The 20,635-nt window shown below is 37.5% G+C and overlaps 1 protein-coding gene across 1 annotated transcript in view; it reads left to right on the forward strand.

Annotated features, from left to right (window-relative positions):
• The first annotated feature begins 1,791 nt into the window (after nucleotides 1–1,791).
• The window catches only part of IMMP2L (inner mitochondrial membrane peptidase subunit 2), a 404,963-nt gene continuing 386,119 nt past the window's right edge, over nucleotides 1,792–20,635 (forward strand). The window contains exons 1-3 of the mRNA XM_084206256.1: nucleotides 1,792–1,831; nucleotides 10,955–11,092; nucleotides 17,688–17,791. Of these exons, the coding sequence (XP_084062382.1) occupies nucleotides 10,958–11,092; nucleotides 17,688–17,791 (239 nt within the window). The 5' untranslated portion in view covers nucleotides 1,792–1,831; nucleotides 10,955–10,957. The remainder of the gene's footprint in view (nucleotides 1,832–10,954; nucleotides 11,093–17,687; nucleotides 17,792–20,635) is intronic.

Genomic DNA, 20,635 nt, shown 5'->3' on the forward strand with positions numbered 1-20,635 from the left:
CCTCCCCGTTATGGAGAATATGACCCTCTCCCAGTCCCCGTGGCACCCCACCCCTTGGCTCTGGACCCTCAAACGGCCGGGACGCAGGGAGAAGGCGAGCAGGCTGGTGGTGTGGAGACAGCAGCGATAGGAGTCTCGGAGCCGAACGCACAGCAGCAGCACTGCAAGAGCGGGGATCCGGCAGGAGGCACTCCCGGTCCTGGGTTTTGGCACCACACGCGCTGGCTCTGAGCTCCCGAGTGGCAGGGAAGCAGGCAAGCAAACCGGCGGGCCCTGGTTGCAGTGCTGAAAGGAAAAAAAAAAAACCCCAACAAAAAAACCCCTACAGGATCTCAGGTCAAATCCACTCACTGTGCTGCGTGGATGCTGCCCCCAGTCCCGCACTGGAGGGAAGGACCAGCTCCAGCTCCAACCCCTGCAGGATCCCGGGACCCCCTCAGCCACCCCTGAGCTGTGGCGGAGAAGGGGGTGAGGAGGAAGGCTGTTAGGGCACTGACAATTCCAGGCACAAAATGACTGTGGGATAACCCCACTGCCACGAGGCACCGCTGCCTAGCCCCACAAAACAAAGCATTAAAAGTGGTGAGCATTGCTGAAAGGTTTTTACAAGATGCTGGGCACATCGTGTTTGGAATAGTGTGTAACAAGAAATTTTATAGATTATGTGTAAATAATTCATGTACCTTGTACTAAAAATGGTCCTAAAGTGTGCCTTCCAATTCAATTTATTAATAAGTACTCTACCACAGTGTCTTCTAAGATAGTTGACTCCTATGTCAACAACTGTGGAAATATTTTATCTCTGTAGAAAGTCATGGTCAGATTACAGACAACTATGCATTCATACTTCTGTAGCTCAGCCTCAAAGTCAAGATCAATTCAATTATGGACAATTTTATATTTGAGCTTAAAAATAACATTTTGGTAATAAATTGCAAATATCTGACTGCACAGACACAGGCAGAGGTGTCCTGGTTTCCAACAATGGCCCGACTAGTAGAAGTATCTCCCAGCATCTAGGTAGGAATGCCCTGAGCCAGAGGTAGTTTCTGTGTGTGATAATCTGTAATGGATTTTCCCTCCATGAACTTGCCCACTGACTCTTGAAGGTACATAAGCTATGTGGAAAAGCCTCCTTCTTCAGACTATACTGACACCCACACTTGTTACAGCAACTGATAAAAACAACTAATCACTGAATGAGAACACAAGCCCTAGTGTATCCATCTGCACCAGCCAGGAAAACCCAGCTACCATCCATGAAGCCAGTACAACGCAGCCAGCTCTCTGTGCAGCAGATGTGGCTGACATCAGTCCCGATCACATCTGGTGTGCTCTAGGGGAAGTCATCGGCTGAACAAAAATCCTGCACTTTTTTGTGGGTTACACTATATGCAAGGTATAAAACAGCTTTGTCCTGAAATATCAAGAACTCCCAATATTACATATGAATATCCAAAGAGATTTATTGTTGTCCAATCGCCAAAAAATGGCCACAAGAGTCTACTCCCTGTCTATATGAATATCTATCCTCACTGAAGGAAAACAGCCACTGCAATGCAGCATCCTCAATTTTTTGGGGGCTCAAACTGTAACTACAGGGGCTGAAAAAGGATCAGGCCCAGTACCTTATTCCGTGCACGGCCTGCCTTGCCCTGTGTGCGGCACAAGGCCAGGCCGCCCGGCCCAGCCGGACGCGCGGCGCAGCGCGGGCACCCCCGGCCCCTCAGGGCGGCTCGGGGCGGCCGTTCCGGGAGCACCGCGGGCCCCGCGCCCGCGCGTCACGTGATGCGGCCGGCTGCGGCCCGCCCCCCGCGGCACGGAGCAAAGGGTAAGCGGCGGGAGCGGCCGGGAGCCGGGCGGAGCCACGGGAGCCGGGCGAGCTCGGAGAGCCGGGGCGGGGAAGGGGCCGGGGACCCAGCGGCTGGAGGAGGGAGCAGGGACAGGAGCGAGCAGAGAGGGCTCCAGGTCCGGCGGGGGGGATAGGCAGGCGCCGCGCGGCGGGCCCGGCCGCGAGCTCGCGCCCGCAGCCGGTGCCGCCCCTGGCCCGCCCCCGCCCCGCCCCCGGCCGGCGCCTCCCGCGGGGCGGGTCCCCGTGGGGCCGGCGGAAGCGCCGCTCGCGGATGGCGGCCGCTGCCGCCTCCCCGCCGCTAGTCGGTGGGTGGTTCCTTCCTTCTTCGCCCCTCAGATTACCGAGATAGCTATTTCCCGTGGGAAGGGACTGGATTGAACAGAACCGGCCGAGTCAATAGCGAGAAGCGCCGCTGCTCTGTGCGTCCTCCGCTTGTCAGAGGGAGGCGGTCGTGCCCTGCTGCCGGTGGAAGGCGGGGTGTTTAGGCGAGGGAATGGGCTTGGAAGCGACTCCGGGGTTCTGCTGCCGTTCCTTGGCATCATGTCTGCAACTGGGACTTGTGCTGTGCACGGCGCTTGGTCCTGGACTAAATGCAGTTCTTACTTAACGTATTTTTCTGCTTTATCAAGCTTTTATCACATCTTGTATTTGTCCTATGAGAACTACTGTTAATGGTCGTTCTCCGGTATCCTGATGGAGTGGCTTTCCTGCCACCCTACAGCCTGGACATTTTGTTCGTTTGCTTATAATGATACAACTTGTCCTAAAGTGGCTGCTTTTCCACGTCTGGTGCTTGTCCTGCAATCTGTTCTTAGTTAAATGCTTCTGTGTATAAAGGCTGCAATGCTTGAAGCTGGAGAGATTCAGCCAGTTCCTAGACTTGTCTCTCTGGTGTTCCTACTTTCTTTAAGGCAAATTTTATTGGAAGCTGGCAAAAACCTTAGACAGAAAAAGTGCAGCTGGATGACAAGACTCTAACCTTGTAAAATCTTTTAATTACCCAGTATTCCATTACAGAAGTTTTACTTTTTTTTTTCTATTACCATTCTGGTTCTGTGGAACTGGAATTCCTTGAGCATACCAAGATACCAGAATAGGCAAAGCTGCTTTACATATCCCTCTAAATAATTTTCTTGTACCATTACATTTTTATTTTCTTTTTCTCCCATAAAAGTGTTGCCACACATACTTGTTCACTGTTCAGCTAGGATGAAAATCAAAATTGTCAACAAAATATACTAGGAAGACAGAACCTCTTGAGGATTTTCAGGTTAAATGAAATTCCTCTAGAAAACTTCAGAATTAGACTTGCTTTTTCCGATATGCAGCTTTGTAACTGAATACACATGCATTTTGTAAAAAAACCCAACATTTTTAACTACTGTATTTGGAAGATCTTCTAGGAGTCTTTAATTTAATTTATTTTAAAAATTACAGGTTCTTTTATTTAGCTTGTATGTTGTTACCAAAATAAATTTCCTCCTGGAACTCGTGGTAAATAACTATACACGTAGTATAGTAGGGGGTGATATCCAGATCCCTGAAAATAATATTTTAAGCGTGCTATCAATAATTTAAAGATTCAAATGGTTTCACAGTCACAGCTGTAATTTTGTGGTGAGATCTTTGTAAGATGACTAGGGTGCCACAGATTTCATCTGTTTCTGGAAATCCATATCCTTATGCTTGTTAAGCTGTTTTGCTTATTCTTGCGACCTGAGAAACTTACATGGCAGTTGAAGTTATCATGATCCCCGACTCAAAATCAATATGGTGGGGAATGATGGAGTACACTAGGTCTGCTCTTAACAACTCCCACAGTGACCTCTAGAGTTCAAGGATAAAACATGAGTTGTTAAAATAAAGGCAATTATTTCTGAAGGCATAATTTTCTGTATTAGTTTATACATTTAGTTTATTACTATCCCCCAGACAGTAGATGGTAAGTAGTTGGTTCATGGTTACTGCTGGGTTTCATGGGAATGTTCTGTCGAGGAGTCAATCCCAATTTCCCTGCTTTGAACAAGGATACACAAAGCTGCTTTAACAGTAGTTGAGGGAGAACTAGTTATTTTTGTGAAATATGCTGAACATGGAAAATACCTTTCAAGTAGTAAAAGAATTTTCTATTCTTTCTCTTGGAATCATTTTTTCGTACCATAATAAATATTATTTTCAGTTATTTTTCTGTCCTCATATACTCAGTGCATACTGGCATGCTTTAAAGATTCATAGCTGAGAATCATGTTTCTTCTCTTAATTTGTTTTTGTATTAATTTGACTTTCTATTAGGCTAGAGGAAACTTCCCTGTTCCATATGAAACTTAGTTCTTAATCCAAAAGCAAAACCTTTTAGAAGAATTTGTTTCTGATGATATTAATGTTTGAAGCTGAGAGCTGTTACCCTTACATTTAGGGTGTTCATGGAATATTATCTGAATACTTAAAGTTATATATTTTGTTGAAAACAGAATATTTCCTTTTTTTGTTGTCTTTTTTTTTTTTTTTTGCCTAAATTTGGTTCTGGATAACCACAACTAACATCACAGTTCTATGGTGCTTGAAAGAATCTAGAGAGTTGACTGGATGAATGCACAAATTCATTGAAATTCAAAGGTTATGCTATTGTTTACTGTAAATATAATTTACAAATTCAGTAAGTTTCAAAGCAACTCCTCATTTATGCAGTCTACTTGAGAGCAAAACATAGCAGCAGCTGGTAGTTATTTGCAAAGGACACCTTAATTTAAACAATTAACTTTGGTTGCAGGCATTGAATCCTTAGGCTGAAAGCAACACAGAACTTTCAGTTGCAAGAAGCTGAGCATGTGTTACGTTGCTCTCTTAAGTGAGTTCCAAAAATTGGTGTAATTTAGTACTTTCCTTTATCTACAGTATATATTAATGACCTTTAGTTTCTTTGAAGGTGCAGGAACATGAATAAACCCAAGTATTGTAACTTGTATGTTAGAAGGACTGGTGCTCTGCCAGCTGCCTGTGTGCTAGTACTTGGAAGATACTTCAATACATCTGAACTTTTAAGTGCTGGGGAAAAAATCAGATTTGTGACAATTAATAATGTTTTTAATTGTAATTCCTATCCTTGATGCTTGTGTATATAAAATGGAATCCTGAATTACTTGTCAGAGCTGAGGGTTGGTTGATTACTTGCCATCTTAAGCTGGTTGTTAATTTGATTGCTGAGAGTAGCTTTGATCTACAGCTGTGTTTTCTTCTAGTTTTACTTATATTTGAAGAGTAAAATGTTCTGTTTGGAAGTAGAAGATTGTCCATTAGGGTAAAATTTGTGTACTTGAAACACAAAATTAATTTCTAAGAATAAGCAATATGAATTTCTTTCCAGTTACAGCCAAAACATCAACTAAGCCTTTGTACATGACATAGATCCCAGTGATGGGATATAGTAATATTATATTAAAAGAAGAATCAGTTCCACATTAAACTGATTTCCCCCCCCCAGCAATAATTCTGTGACTGATTATGTTGATGTTTGTTGTGGTTTAAGCTTTTCTATTTGGTTTGTGAGCTGAAAGCTCATTATGGTTGATCTGGTTTTGTCTGCTTCTGGGAACTTCTCTGTATGTTACAGCACTGAGAAGATTAGAAAAATGGATTTTCATTATTGTTTTTCTTTACTGTGGTATACTGGAAAAAAATTCTACATATTTCATGGGCCTGGGAGCTATTACATGGAAATAGTAATTGCTTGAATTCAAGCAAAGGCATAAGAAAATGGTACATGATGGAGTTGAAATTAACAAAATCTGCTCCTCTGTATTTGGAACAAGCAAAACATCTGGATGTCAGAACAAAAAGACTAATTTAGAGAAAAGAATAAAGAACAGCAGATCATATGTGTGCAGTTGCTGAAATGGCAGATTAGGTTATGATTTTCTTCAGTAACACAACAGTTGTTTCCATGACCTGAGATATTTCCAAACTCAAAATAGAGGGGTGTTCTTTCATGTCTGTGTGCTAGGGGGTAGAGAGTAATATGATGGAGGAACAGGATGGGTAAAACCTGTACAGAGTATGAATGCATTAATTGAATAGACATGTTACCACTATAGCGGAATATTACCTGGATAGAGTTGGCTTTATTGAAGGATAAATGAGAGCTTCTTCTGGAACTAGACAGGATTTTTAAATGAAAACTTAAATGCACTGATCTAAATTGATTATTTTAACTGCAAACGTATGGGCTAGTCTATTTTGATTCTTCTGTGGCATTCATCACCATCATTTCTAAGCCTGTACTTGGATAAATATATATATGAGTTAAATCAGCCTCCTAAAAACTCTGCATACTTGTACTCTTACAGTAATCACTGTAATATTAAAAGTTACGGAAACGTAAAACTGAAATGGGAAATTAGGCTCAGGCTGCATGGCAGTATTTAGCTCTGGCCTTGTATCATGAAAGATTGTAGAAAAAAATGTGTTATAAAGATCACACAAATTCATATACTGAGCAGTATCCTGTTAATCATGGTTGTTAAGCCAGGTATAGCCTCATTTTCAAATTAGACCAGTCTTAAAACAAAAGCTTTTGTCCTCAGTTTTATGTTTTGTAGGACACAATAAAATTGGGCTTATTCATGTGTTGTGGAGTTTTTTTTTTGTGAAAGTCTTCTTTATTTTCAAACCATATATCCTGAATTCTAGAGTGGTGCAATTGATTTATATAAAAAGGCATATTTTGATTGACAGAGAAGTTAGTTGTTTCAGTGGATTCTTGAACTATATATTATATTCCTGAACAAGATCAAATCGGTAATTTCACACTAATGTAGCAGTCTTGGTGGGGTAGTTGTTTGCATATAGGTTGTAATTCCCTCCTTCCTGTTCCCTCATGTCTTCTTTTGGAAGCACATCAGGGGCCATTCTATTTCCTTTGCGGATGACTGCTAATGCCTTGTTTTTACAGCTATTTTTCCTATCATACTTCTGTGGGTAATTTTTAAGTACCTAGGTTTGCAAATATATTGTAACCTGGGGCTTTCTGAATTACTTGATGGTTTTCTGCAGGCTGTTTGATAAACAGTGTCTTCTAATGTGCAGGCAAGTGTAAGAAAAAATAAACATTTTATACATAGAGAGCTATCTAAATAGCATCTCTGCTCCATATGTTGTAGTACCCATGAGGGGCTCATTATAATCCCTGGACCTTTTGTGCACCAAATACTTCAGTCCGGATAATGCTGTGCTCCATCTGCCTTAATCTCTGAGTTGCACAATGTGAAATTCTTAATGCTTTGACCTGCTATATGCTAGCATTTTTGATCTTGGATTTTTCTTGCCTGTGTTTCTGTTTCAAACAAGTTTTCAAGGTTGTTGGTTTGAAGTTTGTCAGTACTACTGAGTTATTCTGTGGGTTTTTTTTCCCTAAACGAAGTGTAATTTACAGGTGCTGAAAAGCATATGCATCTCTAAAGTATTTTATTCTGGTTTTTTTTTTATTTGGTTTTGTTTCTTCTTTTTTTCCCCACATTTTTAAGTGTTGTGATTTGTTGATCCTATTCAAGGTGTCAAATTGGTCAGGGATCCAGTAATATGCATTAGGGAAATTATTTTTTTTCAGCAAACAATATTGGCTTGCCTCACTGACATGCATTTAAACCTGTCATCATAAAACACACACTGCACTATATTTCAGAATTTCACTCCAGAAATATGATGCTTTTAAAATCTGCAGATGTTTTAGAAATCTCTAAGAGCAGAATGTTATCTTCAGGAGTGATGGCTATCTTATGTTTTCTTTATAAAAAAACTCCAACCAGGATTTTTTCATTTAAGGATCGTTTTTGTGTATCCCTTTGCCACCCTAAATTCTCTCTTGTGACTGCAGTAAATGCTTACCATTACTTTTCCTCCTTCTTTTCTCCTACAACCTTCAAAGTTTCAGAAAAGATAACACTGAACATTTTAATCCAGCAGTATTTATCAGTTGAGGATTATCCATTCACATGTCCGGTTACTGGTAGAAGGTAATGCTGCAAACTGCCTTTCTGCTGCCTATGTTCTAGCCTTCCCCCTGTGGCAGTGCAAGACAACTTGAAGCCACTTGTATGGAAGAGTGAGGGGAAACTTCCCATTTACTGGCAGTTGGGTGGTGAACTATTTTGTCAACAGTTGCATGGGAACTCTTCATGTTCATTTACTTGTCTGTGGTTTTTAGAGGGGAATGTATATGAAGCAGACCTGGCAAAAACGTGGGCACTGTTAAGTCAGATACTGACATGTAGTAACTTACCTGTGTGTTGAAAATGTTTTGCTATATGAAAAGACTTAAGGTTATAGATGGATCGTTTTTAAATAGTTCTTCTCAAATTGTTTGAAATGTGCGTGCAAATGTTTGCTGTCTTTTGCGGAGAAAGGCTTCTGCTGACCGGCTCAGTTTGTTATGGGGAAAAGCTGTCCTTTGCTGTGGCAGGTGGGGAAGCAGGAAAAGTTCAGAATGTAGCTCATCATTATAAATGAAGGACTCATCATTTTGGTGTACAGGGAAGATGAAAACAGTGGTTTGCTCTGTTGCCAAGAGGAGAGGGGAGGAGAAGTGAAAATTCTGGACAAGTAGAGAAGTCCTTCAGCACATGAGCTGTTGTAGGTTTTGGTGGCATTGCAAATCGATTGCTTGTAGGGGTGCTGCTGGTGCTTCTCCCCTTATGTTTTTTAATATTGTGCCATGTTATGCTACATGTGTTAAAACCCACAAAAGTAAGATTTTAATTCCCAGTGTTGTCCACAGCTGCTTAATACTGCTGGTGTTGCCTTGTCCTAGTGGTGTACTGAGAATGAAGCATTTTGTCTTAGCAGTTTTAATCTGACTGCTAGATTCTCTGTCACATTAATTAGCTTGTAGTTCTAGGAAGCATATGGTTGGTCTCCTGTGGATTGTCTGACCAATTACTTCTCTTCAGATTCTGGATTTTTTCTGTGAATACTAGCATGGGGCTTCTGCAAGAAGTTTATAACAATATCTGTCCATGGACTCAGTAGACAGGATGGGATGAATATTCATGTTTCATTATTAATGAAAAAGATGTTTGACTCTGAGGAATTTTAAGAGAAGTTTTTTGATTTCTGAATTTTTAAAAACTATTCTTAAATCACCCATATTCTGATACATGTGTCAGACAATGTTTTCCTGCTCAAGTTACTCTAGAGAACATGGTGAATATATTTGTATGTAAGGTCTTGAATTGGGGTTTTGTGGCTGACATTGCTATTAGAGCGGAGGAGATCTGAGATGCCAGACCTCATAGCAGAGAAGTAGAGTTCCAGCCACAAAACTCAAGACACGAAGTTCAAAGTAAATAGGTTGAGAGAATGGTATTAAGGTGTAGGCAATAATATAGTCAAAAGGTGGACAAACCCCTGATTTTTAGAGATTTTATTTTTATGTGGCATATTTTCCAAAGGTAAAGCTTTGATGATTGAGGCAATAGTCCCTTTTGGTGGATTGAGTCTGATAACCAGTTCTTAAATGATAAGATGAGAGTAAATCCTTATGGCTTTTGTCTTGAAATGGTGAGGTTTTTGTTCTGTTTCACAAACTATTTCAAATTATTTGTAAAAGTGGTTGATGCAAATTGAAAATGGTTTCATGAAATGTTCAGAAAGAAAATGACTGAATTTTTTTATTATAAGCAGTGTGAAAATTTAAACTTATGACCAAGTTACAGATGATGAAATATTTCCACTTTAAAAAAAAAAATTAAAACCTTTTTAAGGTGAATGTCAGAAGTAATAGTCTCAGAAGAGAGATCCTGTCATTGCAAAGCTGTTAATATCTATAAGGAAATCTAGTGACGAATATGCAGATGGCTTACTTTGTAAAACCAGATTCTCTTTTCTAAGTTTTATGGGTTTTTTGGAATTAAGAAGCTCTATCTGTGACAGAAATACTACCTTCAGTACTGTTTCATCAGAGTGATATCAGTTTATATTCTGCATACAAATGGTTAACACTTCCATGTTTCTGAAAATGCAACAAAGAAAAAAGGATTATATTGTGAAATTTTAAGTACTTTGTAAGAGGATTGAATGAAACTGCATATATTTACACTTTTCATTATTTTAATTGAAAAATAGCTCTCTATTCTTGGATATAAACGCAAGCTGATCTACCAGGGATTCATTAGGTGGAAGCAGCAGTTTAAAAAGGAGTTGCCAATAGGTGAAAGACAGCATTTCTTATACTGAAACTGCAGTTGTGAAAATTAGGTTTGGGTCTATGCAGCAGTAGCGGGATATTCAGCTTGCTTTTCAGAGGTATGAGAAATACAAACAAGCAGCTGGTGTTTCTGCGCACTTTGTAGGTATTTTCCAAGCATGTTCATGGCTAAATAAAAGAGAAGAGAGATAGTATAATACATGGAGTTGGAGTGGAATCATTCCATGTGTCATTATGTAGCTGCCTAGTCTGCCAGCATGCTTTTAACTTTGTGATGGAGTGGTGAACAAGGAGTCATCATGTTATGGTGTGTCCCTATGATATGTGTGACAATTTGAATTGATTTTATGTTTGCAGTACCACCAGTGTGGAAATGATGCATTTGTGCATTTTCATTTGTGAAAACGTTTAATAAAGAAAAGGTGATGTGTTGCAAGTAGCTTTCCTTTGCCTAACACAATCTGCCTTTGGAGGTGAAAAATGAATAAATACCAGTGTGTGGAGAGAAAATTATTTGCAATGCTTCTTTTTTTCCAAAATGCATTATTAAATCTTGTCTCCTTGCATCACTTTGGTTCTTGCTTACCTGCCACCTTGAATAATTTTTGTCAAGTACTTCTGCTGGCATAGGATCACGAGAAATGTTCAAATTAGCTAAAGGGTAAATGTGAAGTATCAACTCTGTTCTGTAGAATAGACATTTAAAATCCAATGAAGATTTCTTGTTTGTTGATTTGGGGTTTTTTCCATTCTCATGTGCACATTGGTTTTTTTTCACTCTGAATATTGTGAAGCTCTAACAGATAATAAATTTATTCTTAATTATTCTGTGTTGAATTGTTACATGTTGGTGTTACTTCAACTTTTTTCTATAATGACTTCTTTCTTTCCTTCATGTTTTTCAGATTATGGCACAGGCTCAGGGTTTGGGGAGGAGATACATTAAAGCCTTTTTTAAAGGTTTCTTTGTTGCTGTTCCTGTAACTGTGACTTTTCTGGATAGAGTTGCCTGTGTCGCCAGGGTGGAAGGAGCATCAATGCAGGTATTGCTGGAAGTATCTTTTGTCTGTCAGGAAATTAAAAGGTGGCTCTCCACTGATAATAGCAAGATGAAAAAAATCTGTTTCTCAATTGTTATTAAATGACGTTCTAGAATGGAATAGTTTAATTTCTACTTTGTTAAATATTTTGTGATGTGAAAGAAAAGATTTTGAGAACAAAACTTCCCAAAATTCTGTGTCAGTAAAAAGAAAATATATGGAGAAATAGTGATAAAGATAGATTGTTTTGATATCTTCCTAGATATTTAGAAATATTTGGAGCAATATATTTTGTCACTTGGGATTGAATTGATGACTCACAAAGAGGCTTTATTAAATTTTAGTAGCTACATTATAGTAACTGTATAGTAAAACTGTTTCTTGCTGTACTTGTTCTTACTATTGAACACATGGCACAATTGCAGGAAAGAATACTGAAAATGGCATGAACCTGCTATCATTGCTTATGTTTATCTGGAAACAGGTATCAGTTCACTGTTTTTACTTTGGTTATATTGAATGTTTATACAGCATAAGCAAGTAAATATAAATAGAATGCATAACATTTAGATGAGAAAGAAATACTCATGAATACATAATGTTTTTTTCACCATTTATTTGGTCTTGAAAAAGCTATATTTTAATGTAGACAGAAAATTTTCATGTTACTTTGCATTTTAAATCATATGCACTGCACATTGGTGTGCATCACCACTGATAACTATGATGTATTTTGTTCCAATGTTGCAACATTCCAGTTAGTAGAGAGTAAGGATTTGATTTTTGGATGTCAAGCTCTCTTTTCTGATTGTCTTAATAAGCTCAGAACCTTGAAGAGAGATTTCACAGCAATCAAGACCAGCTGCTGGTGTTTGAATTATGCAGAATTTATGCATGGGCTAGAAAGCTTAGGCTTGATCCTGCACTTGGCTGATTTATGTTTAATGTTCTAAAAAGCATGTGGTGGGTAGGAGGGAATAGCAAGGTGGCATTGTGTCTTTTGTAGCAGTCTGAAATATAATGTTTAAACTCTGTCAAGAAAACTCAGCAGGCAGCTCTCATATCAAGAACAGTGACGAAAATAAAATCATGTTACTCCAGTAATTCTATAATCCAGGGCAAAAAACTAGGTAGTAATGTAAGTTATTATTGCCCTTTTCACAGATGTTTTTCTGAATATCATTGGTGACCAGTGAAAGTGAGGACAATCTGAGGGCTTGCAGTTGCAGAGCCAGAAATTTGCTCTAAAAAGGAGAGGAAGGGAAAACTGTGAAAAAACCATGTTTTGTTATCTTTTTGCTATCTTCAGGCAAGAGGAATTCAAATATATAGCACAGCATCTCGAGAAGTACAAAATTAGCCAGGTGAATACAGCTTCTCTGTTTTCCATCTTCCCGTTTTTTGCCTCTGTTGCAGGTCTAGAGCCACATGGAATGTTTTAAGATGCAGATTCATGTTGGATTTTCTGGTTTTGGCTTTCTGCCTTTGTTTGTTCCTGTTTTTTGGGGGTTTTTTTGCTACTGGTAGGTGTGACCTGAGCATTTAAATTTTGAGGTGTTGGTTTTTTTTAGCATACCACATTGCCATTTATTGTTTGATCTTTTTCTGACTCTGGTGTGGTGTTCTGTTTGACATCCATTATTGCACAATAGTTTTGCATCAGTAGCTGGAAAGAAATTTCTTCCATTTCCCTCTCCACAAGTCTTTTGTGGCTCTTTGGTTAGTACCTCAGTTTTATGTTTTCTTTGAAGTCAGTCCCAAGTGTTTGAGAGTGCTCTGGTATTGTTTTGGAGTGTTGCTTTGCTACTTACTTGAAGAGCACATAGTTGACCGTGATTTATCCATGGAATATTTGAAGAACACTACAGTCATTTGCTTAGATTTATTCAACCTGACAAAGAGAAAACAACATATATTCACTGGATTATTAAAATTGAAGCTTTTCCCTTGCTGTATCTGTTAACTAAACATTCCCTCTGTTGATTGAAAAATGGATAGCTCGAAAGCTGACATTTATAATTTTACTGACACCTCAGTGTCTGTAAAACTCTCTGGTTTTATTCTGAAACAGAACTGAAATAGAGGTTCGTTTTAAACTGCTACGCATATGGCCATTTTTCAGATTGAAAAAAAAATCCTAGTGCTTTTAATAAAATACTAATTTCCTTGCCAAGATTTATTAGACATATAAGCAAGTCTGACAGGGACAAAATTATGAGGAATATATCCCTCTCTTAAGAGTAGCTTGAGGGAGTACTAGTCATGTTGCAATTCTGTGTGTTAACTGTGTTCTTTGGAGAGTGGTCTATGTCAAATAGATCTTAAAGCCATAGGTATGAGGAAGACTGAGGTTCAGTCAGTTTGAAGTCAGATTGTATCCTTCAATCACATGCTTCCAGTGATAGCTTATTGTCTCAATTTGATATCATGGTAAGATTCCCATGAAGCTGTTTGTAATAGACCTCTAAAATGTCTAGCTGTCTTTGTCTACTCATAATTCTGGCTCCTGATGAGCCTGAAATTAAAAGTTTTGACAAGAATCAAGAAATAAGTTTCTCTGTGTCACGCTTGCTCTCCTACTCTTGTTCTCTGCTTGTGCTTTCTCTCCCCCTACACCTTCTCCTTTTGTTCTGGACCAGCCTTACTGCTGCTTCATAGTTACTGATGATGGGAACACTTTTTGACACCCTGGCAAGCATATGAAAGCATATGAATAAAGCTTCTAAGGAAAATAAAAATTTTCTGACCCAACCAATTAAGACAGACTTCATGCATTCTATTGTCTCTAGCTGATTTTGTGTTTTTCAGTGCTTTCAGCCACCTGTTGTAATTTCACTTGTGCTGACTTCAGTGTATATGTATATTAACTCTAACCTATAGGGAATAACTGTGAGCTATTGCAGTTTATAATTTTAACAGTTTTAATAGTTTCATTACCTTCTCTTTTATTTCCAAATTTACTGGGTTTTTTAATCATCACATGAGGTAGTTTTGTTGCTTAGGATTTTAGATTGATGTACTCATCTAGCATTCTACTAATAGTGTGTTTCTAGTGAATTGTAATCTGTTTACAACATTGAATGTAAGTGAAAAAAATAACTGGTAGCAAGATTTCTTAATTGACTGTTGTGGATCTTTTTTTTGGTGTGACTTCTTGTAGTATCTTTAAAATGTTTGTTGTCATATGGACATCTTGATATTGATTTATGTTATTTTTTTATTGAGTTTTATTGCTTGTCCAGTGTTACAGACTCTTCATACATAAAGGTGTGGAAAAGGAATGCCTCATGGATATATAAATTTGTAAATTCATTAAATCAAATGGACTGTTTTCAAGTGGGATAGAAAATGACAGCGTATGTGCAGCTTTATATGCAAGTTCTATTGCAAACAGGTCAACACCAAGGATTATAGGAAGTGGCCTGAGCAGTGATCTCTGATGTAGCACTCCTGTTTCTGCAGCAAACATTATTGAATGTTCTATTCCATTATGCATAATAGCAGTTGTAATTATTCTGTGGCAGTTTCTCCTAACTTTATTATTAGGATTACTGTACCTAAGCCTGTAAGCTCATGTGAATATTCTTTGTGTTCCCCAAGCTACAAGCAAATAAGTTGTGACCTTCACTAGCAGCATAACAACTATCAAGTTAATCATTATTTATAGCAAAAGGGCATGTTTTTACTCTCCTACTTATGGAACCTCATGTCCTATGAGGCTTCATCATATGGCTGGGGATCTCAATTTGCATGCTTTTAGCATTAGATTAGTTAGTAATTGGAAAGAGCAATATTTTGTGGCTTCTGCACCACAGTTTAAATTAAGACCTGTGTGCTTTATTTGATAGCAGGCTTTTATGCCAAAAACTTGAGCAAAGAAGTTATAATGCTTCAGATTAGAAAGAAGAAATCTGTGTCATTTTGTTTCTTATGAAAAGTCCTTGTGACCCTATTTGTTGACTCCTTTTGCAGAAGCTGTATTTTGATTTTACTAGACTTGAAACCTTACTACTAGTTAAAATATCATGAGGAATAGTTGCATTTTTTATATACTTGTTTGTTGTGGAATCCGAATTAGTGTTATTTACAGTAGAGGAAGTCTTGCTGAAGGATTTAGCCTTTTATTTTTTTAATAGACAATAGTGATGATGTAAATGAATAGTTGTCTCGTAGTTTTCCTTCAGTTTCTTCTAACAAAATAGTATTATTGTCTGCACATTTGTTAGGCTTTTTTGTGATAGAGAAAAAAAGCCTACACTGTAATATTTTTCTCAAACACAGTTCTAATGTATAATGAGTTGAATATCCACTCTGTATGTAAAAATGAGGTCAGGTATTGTTAAAAATGCATTTTAAGTGCTTTGAGTTAAAAAAGCTTATGCAATATCTAAATGCATTTAAATTCTAAGGTATTGCCTTTGTTAAAATGCAGAAAAAATTATGAGTCAACTGGGATAGTGCAACTAGGGCAATACTGTAACAACCTGATGTATTTTTCTGTAAGATGTAGTTGATGTAAGTTTATGTGATTCAAGAGGTGTGTGAACACTTATTTAGATATATTCTAAGTATCAACTGTGAGATACATTATCTTTTGGAACAATGGTTTCAAGGTTTCTATTAAAGGTTTCATCCTCCTCTTTTGGCTTTTTAAGGCAGATACCTTTGAGTACTAAGGAGTTTATTTTGTGAGAATGTGTGATGTGTATGATTCCTGCTTTATAAGATTGACCTCTGCCTTATACTTAGTAGTGTTGAAAGCTTCTGGCCCCTATGTACCTGCATTTGCCAAAGTGAGTATGACTGAATTGTTTGTGCCTTTTTATGTAAGTCAGTTGTATGTAAACATTTGATCCTTCAATGCAAAATGCTGTAAAGGTGATAAATAATTCTGGAAATCTTATTAAAAACTACTAATAAAATATCTGCTAATTAGCTCCTGGTTTTTATTTATCTGGTTCTTGCAGTGCATTGAGTCTAGTAAATAAAACAGCAAGTATTAATATATTGATCAGTCAGGTTTGGACCATATCTCTATGGATGTTACAGTGATCTGCTTTGATCCCCTGATTTACCTTACTGGAAATTTGCCTCTAGCCCAAAATTTAATTAGCCTCATTTGTTCTTTAACTAAACATGTGATGTCATATCCCTCCCCCTCTCCCTACCATGTTTATTCTTTTGACCTAGCTTATTGTTTACTGTTCATGCGAATTACACTTACCACATGACTTCCTCTTGCACCTTGAAAAACTAATTTTTCACAAATCTCGCTTGAAGTATGTCTTTGTCAACCAATCTATTAAGCAATGATGAATGAAGAAACTGTAATAAAGAGAAATTGCTTTTGAAGTTAAAAATAAATACTAAATAACCATTTTATTTGAGAGCAGTTTACTGAATAACGATAGAATGAAATTGGACACTGTTTAATTACTAGGGTTCAGAAGAGTTAATTTCATTCGTACTGTTGGTTTGCTCATCAAAGGTACCATCAGTTTGGAGAGGGGAATATCAGCAGTGAAAGTCCAGTTTATTTGGTAAAGTCATAGTGTAAGTGCCTTTCTACAACAACAACGGCAGCAACAATAAAATTTTTAGCTGATATTGCAGTTACCATACAAAGGAGAGGTATAGCTTAGTTTCAACACTATGTGCTCTACTGCATATATTGCCTAACTCTAGAATATACATGAGCAATTATCTCTTGGCCAACTTGGGAGATACTGTAATTTTGTTTGAAGACCCTGAAAAAGCTTTCTGAGAAATAAACTATTAGAAACCTTCAGTCTGGAATACTCTTAAATAATTTCTGTCTAGTAAAAGAAGTCTCTGTTTTAAACTAAGCCTTGCAAAAATAAATAAAGACAGTATTGTGATGGGCTTCTTCCTCTGCCCTTCCCAAGAGTTAACTCAGAGGCAGCATTGATCAGGTACCCTGGTTTTGTTATCATATCACACAGAATTATTTTGGAGGATTTGATGAACATCCTAATTATGCATTAATTACTAGGTTATTTTGATTCATGCCCTTTTATGTCCTGTTGTGGAAGGCCTGCATTTATTGCCAGTGTCAGCGTGTGCTGTAGGTATAGGGCTTGTTTTACCCCTTTGCAAAGGATGCTGAGATTAGTATTGCTACAAGTACATATTTCATTTTTAGTGCATTATGCTTTCATAAATGTCTGGAAATGTAAGATGTCTGGAAAATGGTTGGGTTTTTTTCCCCTGGGAATTAGTGTACTTGGCTCTCCTTTGATTTTAATAGTAAATGATAAGGAGTAACAGCAATCCCTTCTTTTCATCAGGTTTGTCATAAGTATGTATCCTATGTAATCTGATTTGTATGCAGTAGTGCATTGAAAGATATGAACTAGAGTTTGTCATAAATTAATGATATTTAATGTGTAATTTAATAAAGAAGTGTATTTCAAATGTATTTGCTGTAATACAACAGATTCTTGGCCTCTTACAGTGAGGGGGTATGTTTTTACCAATTTTTATGGGTTTCACCTGTTGATGGAAAGATAATTAGGTGGAAGATTGATAAGGGAAATGTAGATCTAAATGTAGATCTATTTTTCTCCCCTTCTCTCAGCCTTCTTTGAATCCTGGGGGAAGACATGCATCTGATGTAGTACTGTTGAACCACTGGAGCATTAGAAATTATGATGTACAACGCGGGGACATTGTGTCACTGGTGTAAGTAATTTTGCATACATTTCAATACATGCTTATGTAGATGTTGAACTATCGGTGTTTCATCTTCAATAATGTAGGTTTATACATGAGCAAGGAACCTAACATTTTAAATAATGCATTATTGTTATTTCTATTGTCTGTTTTCAAACTCAGATGTTCAAAGAATGCATTACCAAGTTTTTACTTGAAAGGAATGCAATGCAAGTTATCATGTGATACAGTGTGTATGTGTACCAAAACTGCCAAGAACAAAGAGTTGTGAGATAGAAAATAGATAAAACATTGTGTGGCCTAAAGGAGTATAGTTTTGAGTTGCTTGGCTATGTACTTGTGAGAAAAATTTTCCTTATCTACTAGTACTGTATGTTTTTCTTCCTGGTGAAGTATGTCTACTGAATAAAATTTTAGATAAGATCTCAGGGATTCACCCACCTCCATAAAGGACAAATGGAGCAAAATATAGAATTCTACATTTAAAATTTGGAGGTCTGTGTATCAAGACAAAAGGTGGCAGTGTTTCGCTGTTGAAAATACTCAAGACTAACAGAGGACAGAAACTCCATTTCAGCCTTAATATAATATAGAAATAGAATGTCAAAGTGCTCATAACTGATGCAGGGATATAATACATACTCATATTATATGCTTGGAGAGTTTAAGCTTAAGGTTTTAGTTTTCTAAGTGAATGCACAGTATGTAAATTGTAACAAAAATGTCTTTGGAAGCCATATTATCTAACTGCGTTTTTGTCATATATCTTTTCTAATTGTCCCATTTTATTTTCCTAACTCTTCGCTAGTGATAATTTATAAGACAAATTTCTTCTTTTGCTAGACACTTAAAATTTGCACTGTGATCTGTCTCATTTTTTTGTCATGTAAAATTTTCTGTAAATAGTCTAGCTACAAATATGAATTTATTCATATTTGTTACAGATAATATTGCAATAGGGCTTCCATTTCAGGTCACTTAATGAATGCTGTAAAATGTGATTCTGCCTGTGTGTGCATCCCTCTGCCCAAGTCATGCTCTGGTGATTGTTTAAAAGAGTCAGGATAACTGATTAGTAATTAATAGACTGAACAGAAAATGAGCACATTGTCTGATCAGAAAACAAAATTAATAGTTTCATTCTTATTATACTCCTTGAATGTTTGTGATTCTGTCTGAGCCATCTGCAGGGGTTATTTTCACTTTGCTGTATGTTTGAGCAGGATAACAAGTATTTTAGATGCTGTGGAGATTGTTGTATGTTTGGAAACTTTTGCCTAATCTTGGTGGAGTTTATGTAGACCGACATTGAAGAAGTTCTATTTATGCACTGTACGGAAGCTTTTCTTAGTCTTTAGGAACTCCACTGGATAATCAGATCAGAGTATTCCCAGAGCACTCTAAGATCAATACAAAGGAAATTAAACAATGTAAAAATAATTTATTGGATAGTTTTCGTATAAAATATAATTCAATGTTTACATTTTCAGTAGCAACTTTTAAGTACCTCATGATACGGGTTTGTTAGAAGCAGTTTTGGCCTGCTTCCTTATTGTATTGTTAAGTTTTTAATTGTGTGGTAAAGTCATGCAGGATATAGTATCTGGATGTGATTTTGTACTTGTCAGTTTTTGAGAATTTTGCTATACAATGCTTCTATTGTGTAAATGGGTTAATACTTTTATCTTTTTCATTTTGATTGTTTACTTATAATTTCTATAACTCACATATATGCATCAACTTTACCTCCTGGTCCTCAGATCCTGATTTAGGTAAGCATGAACAGGGAAGGCCAATGTCCCATCAGGTGCTCCTTTACTGATCCTCTCAGAAATTCAGTCGAGAAAGTATTGTTGTGACTGAGATAGGCAAATGGATATGCAAACCTTTTTTTGTATCCCTGTTGGCTGCTTTACATTTGTCCACTGTCTCCTCTTTGCCAAGTTGTTGCAGAAGATTAGAGGTTGTGGAAGGGTGGTCTTTTGTGGAACAAGAGCTGAGTTAAAATATTCCTTCATTGCAGCATGACCAGGGCCATTCAAACTCATCTCTTTGTTCCAAGTTTTGGCTGTTGACCTTCTACTCACAATTGACTTTGCTAGTTGGGATCTCAAGAATCCCTTTAGGAATTGTTGTAGAAACATCAGCCATCCAGAATGACATAGTATCTCTGATGGTATGAAGAGAGCAGAGGTGAGTCAGTCTTGGTGGTCCTGGGTGCCCCAGAAGAGAATCAGTGAGCCTGTGGTCATGATTCTGATACTGCTTGCAGATCTGAAAGTTTTTCCTCTATTGTCCAATCTAGTTCTTGATAAACATATATCTATATCTATCTATCTATCTATCTTCTGATTACAAATGTACACCTAAGTAATTTTTAATCTTTGATTACAAATGTACACCCAAATACTCAAGTACTTGGTGGTGTTTATACCTAGTAAAGGTACTGAATGAAGACAGCATGTCTCTGTCATCTCAGTCTCTGTATCTGATGTAGGTGAACCACTCATCTCAATTGTAGATGTCAAATTAGCCACTGTATGCACACATGTGCATTTGCCTTCTTTTAGACAAAATATTTAAAATAGCATTAGTCTGTAGACATATTAAATTAGAGTTGGGTAAAACCAAAAATTATTTCTTTAATTGCAGTTCGGTGTTTTACAGATAGTTATATCTTACTTCAGCCTTTAGAATGTTTTTTCCCTTTAGTTTGACCTCAGTTTTATGGATACCAGAATTAGGAGAGCTCAATGTTATGAGCTGTAACTTTTGAACTCACAGTTTTAAGTTGATTCAGAACCGAGAAAAATGTTATCGTTCTTAACTTGATCACTTGCTTGATGCCTAATT

The sequence above is a fragment of the Fringilla coelebs genome (genome assembly GCF_963513975.1).
Source record: "Fringilla coelebs genome assembly, chromosome: 5".
Classification (NCBI taxonomy): Eukaryota; Metazoa; Chordata; class Aves; order Passeriformes; family Fringillidae; genus Fringilla; species Fringilla coelebs.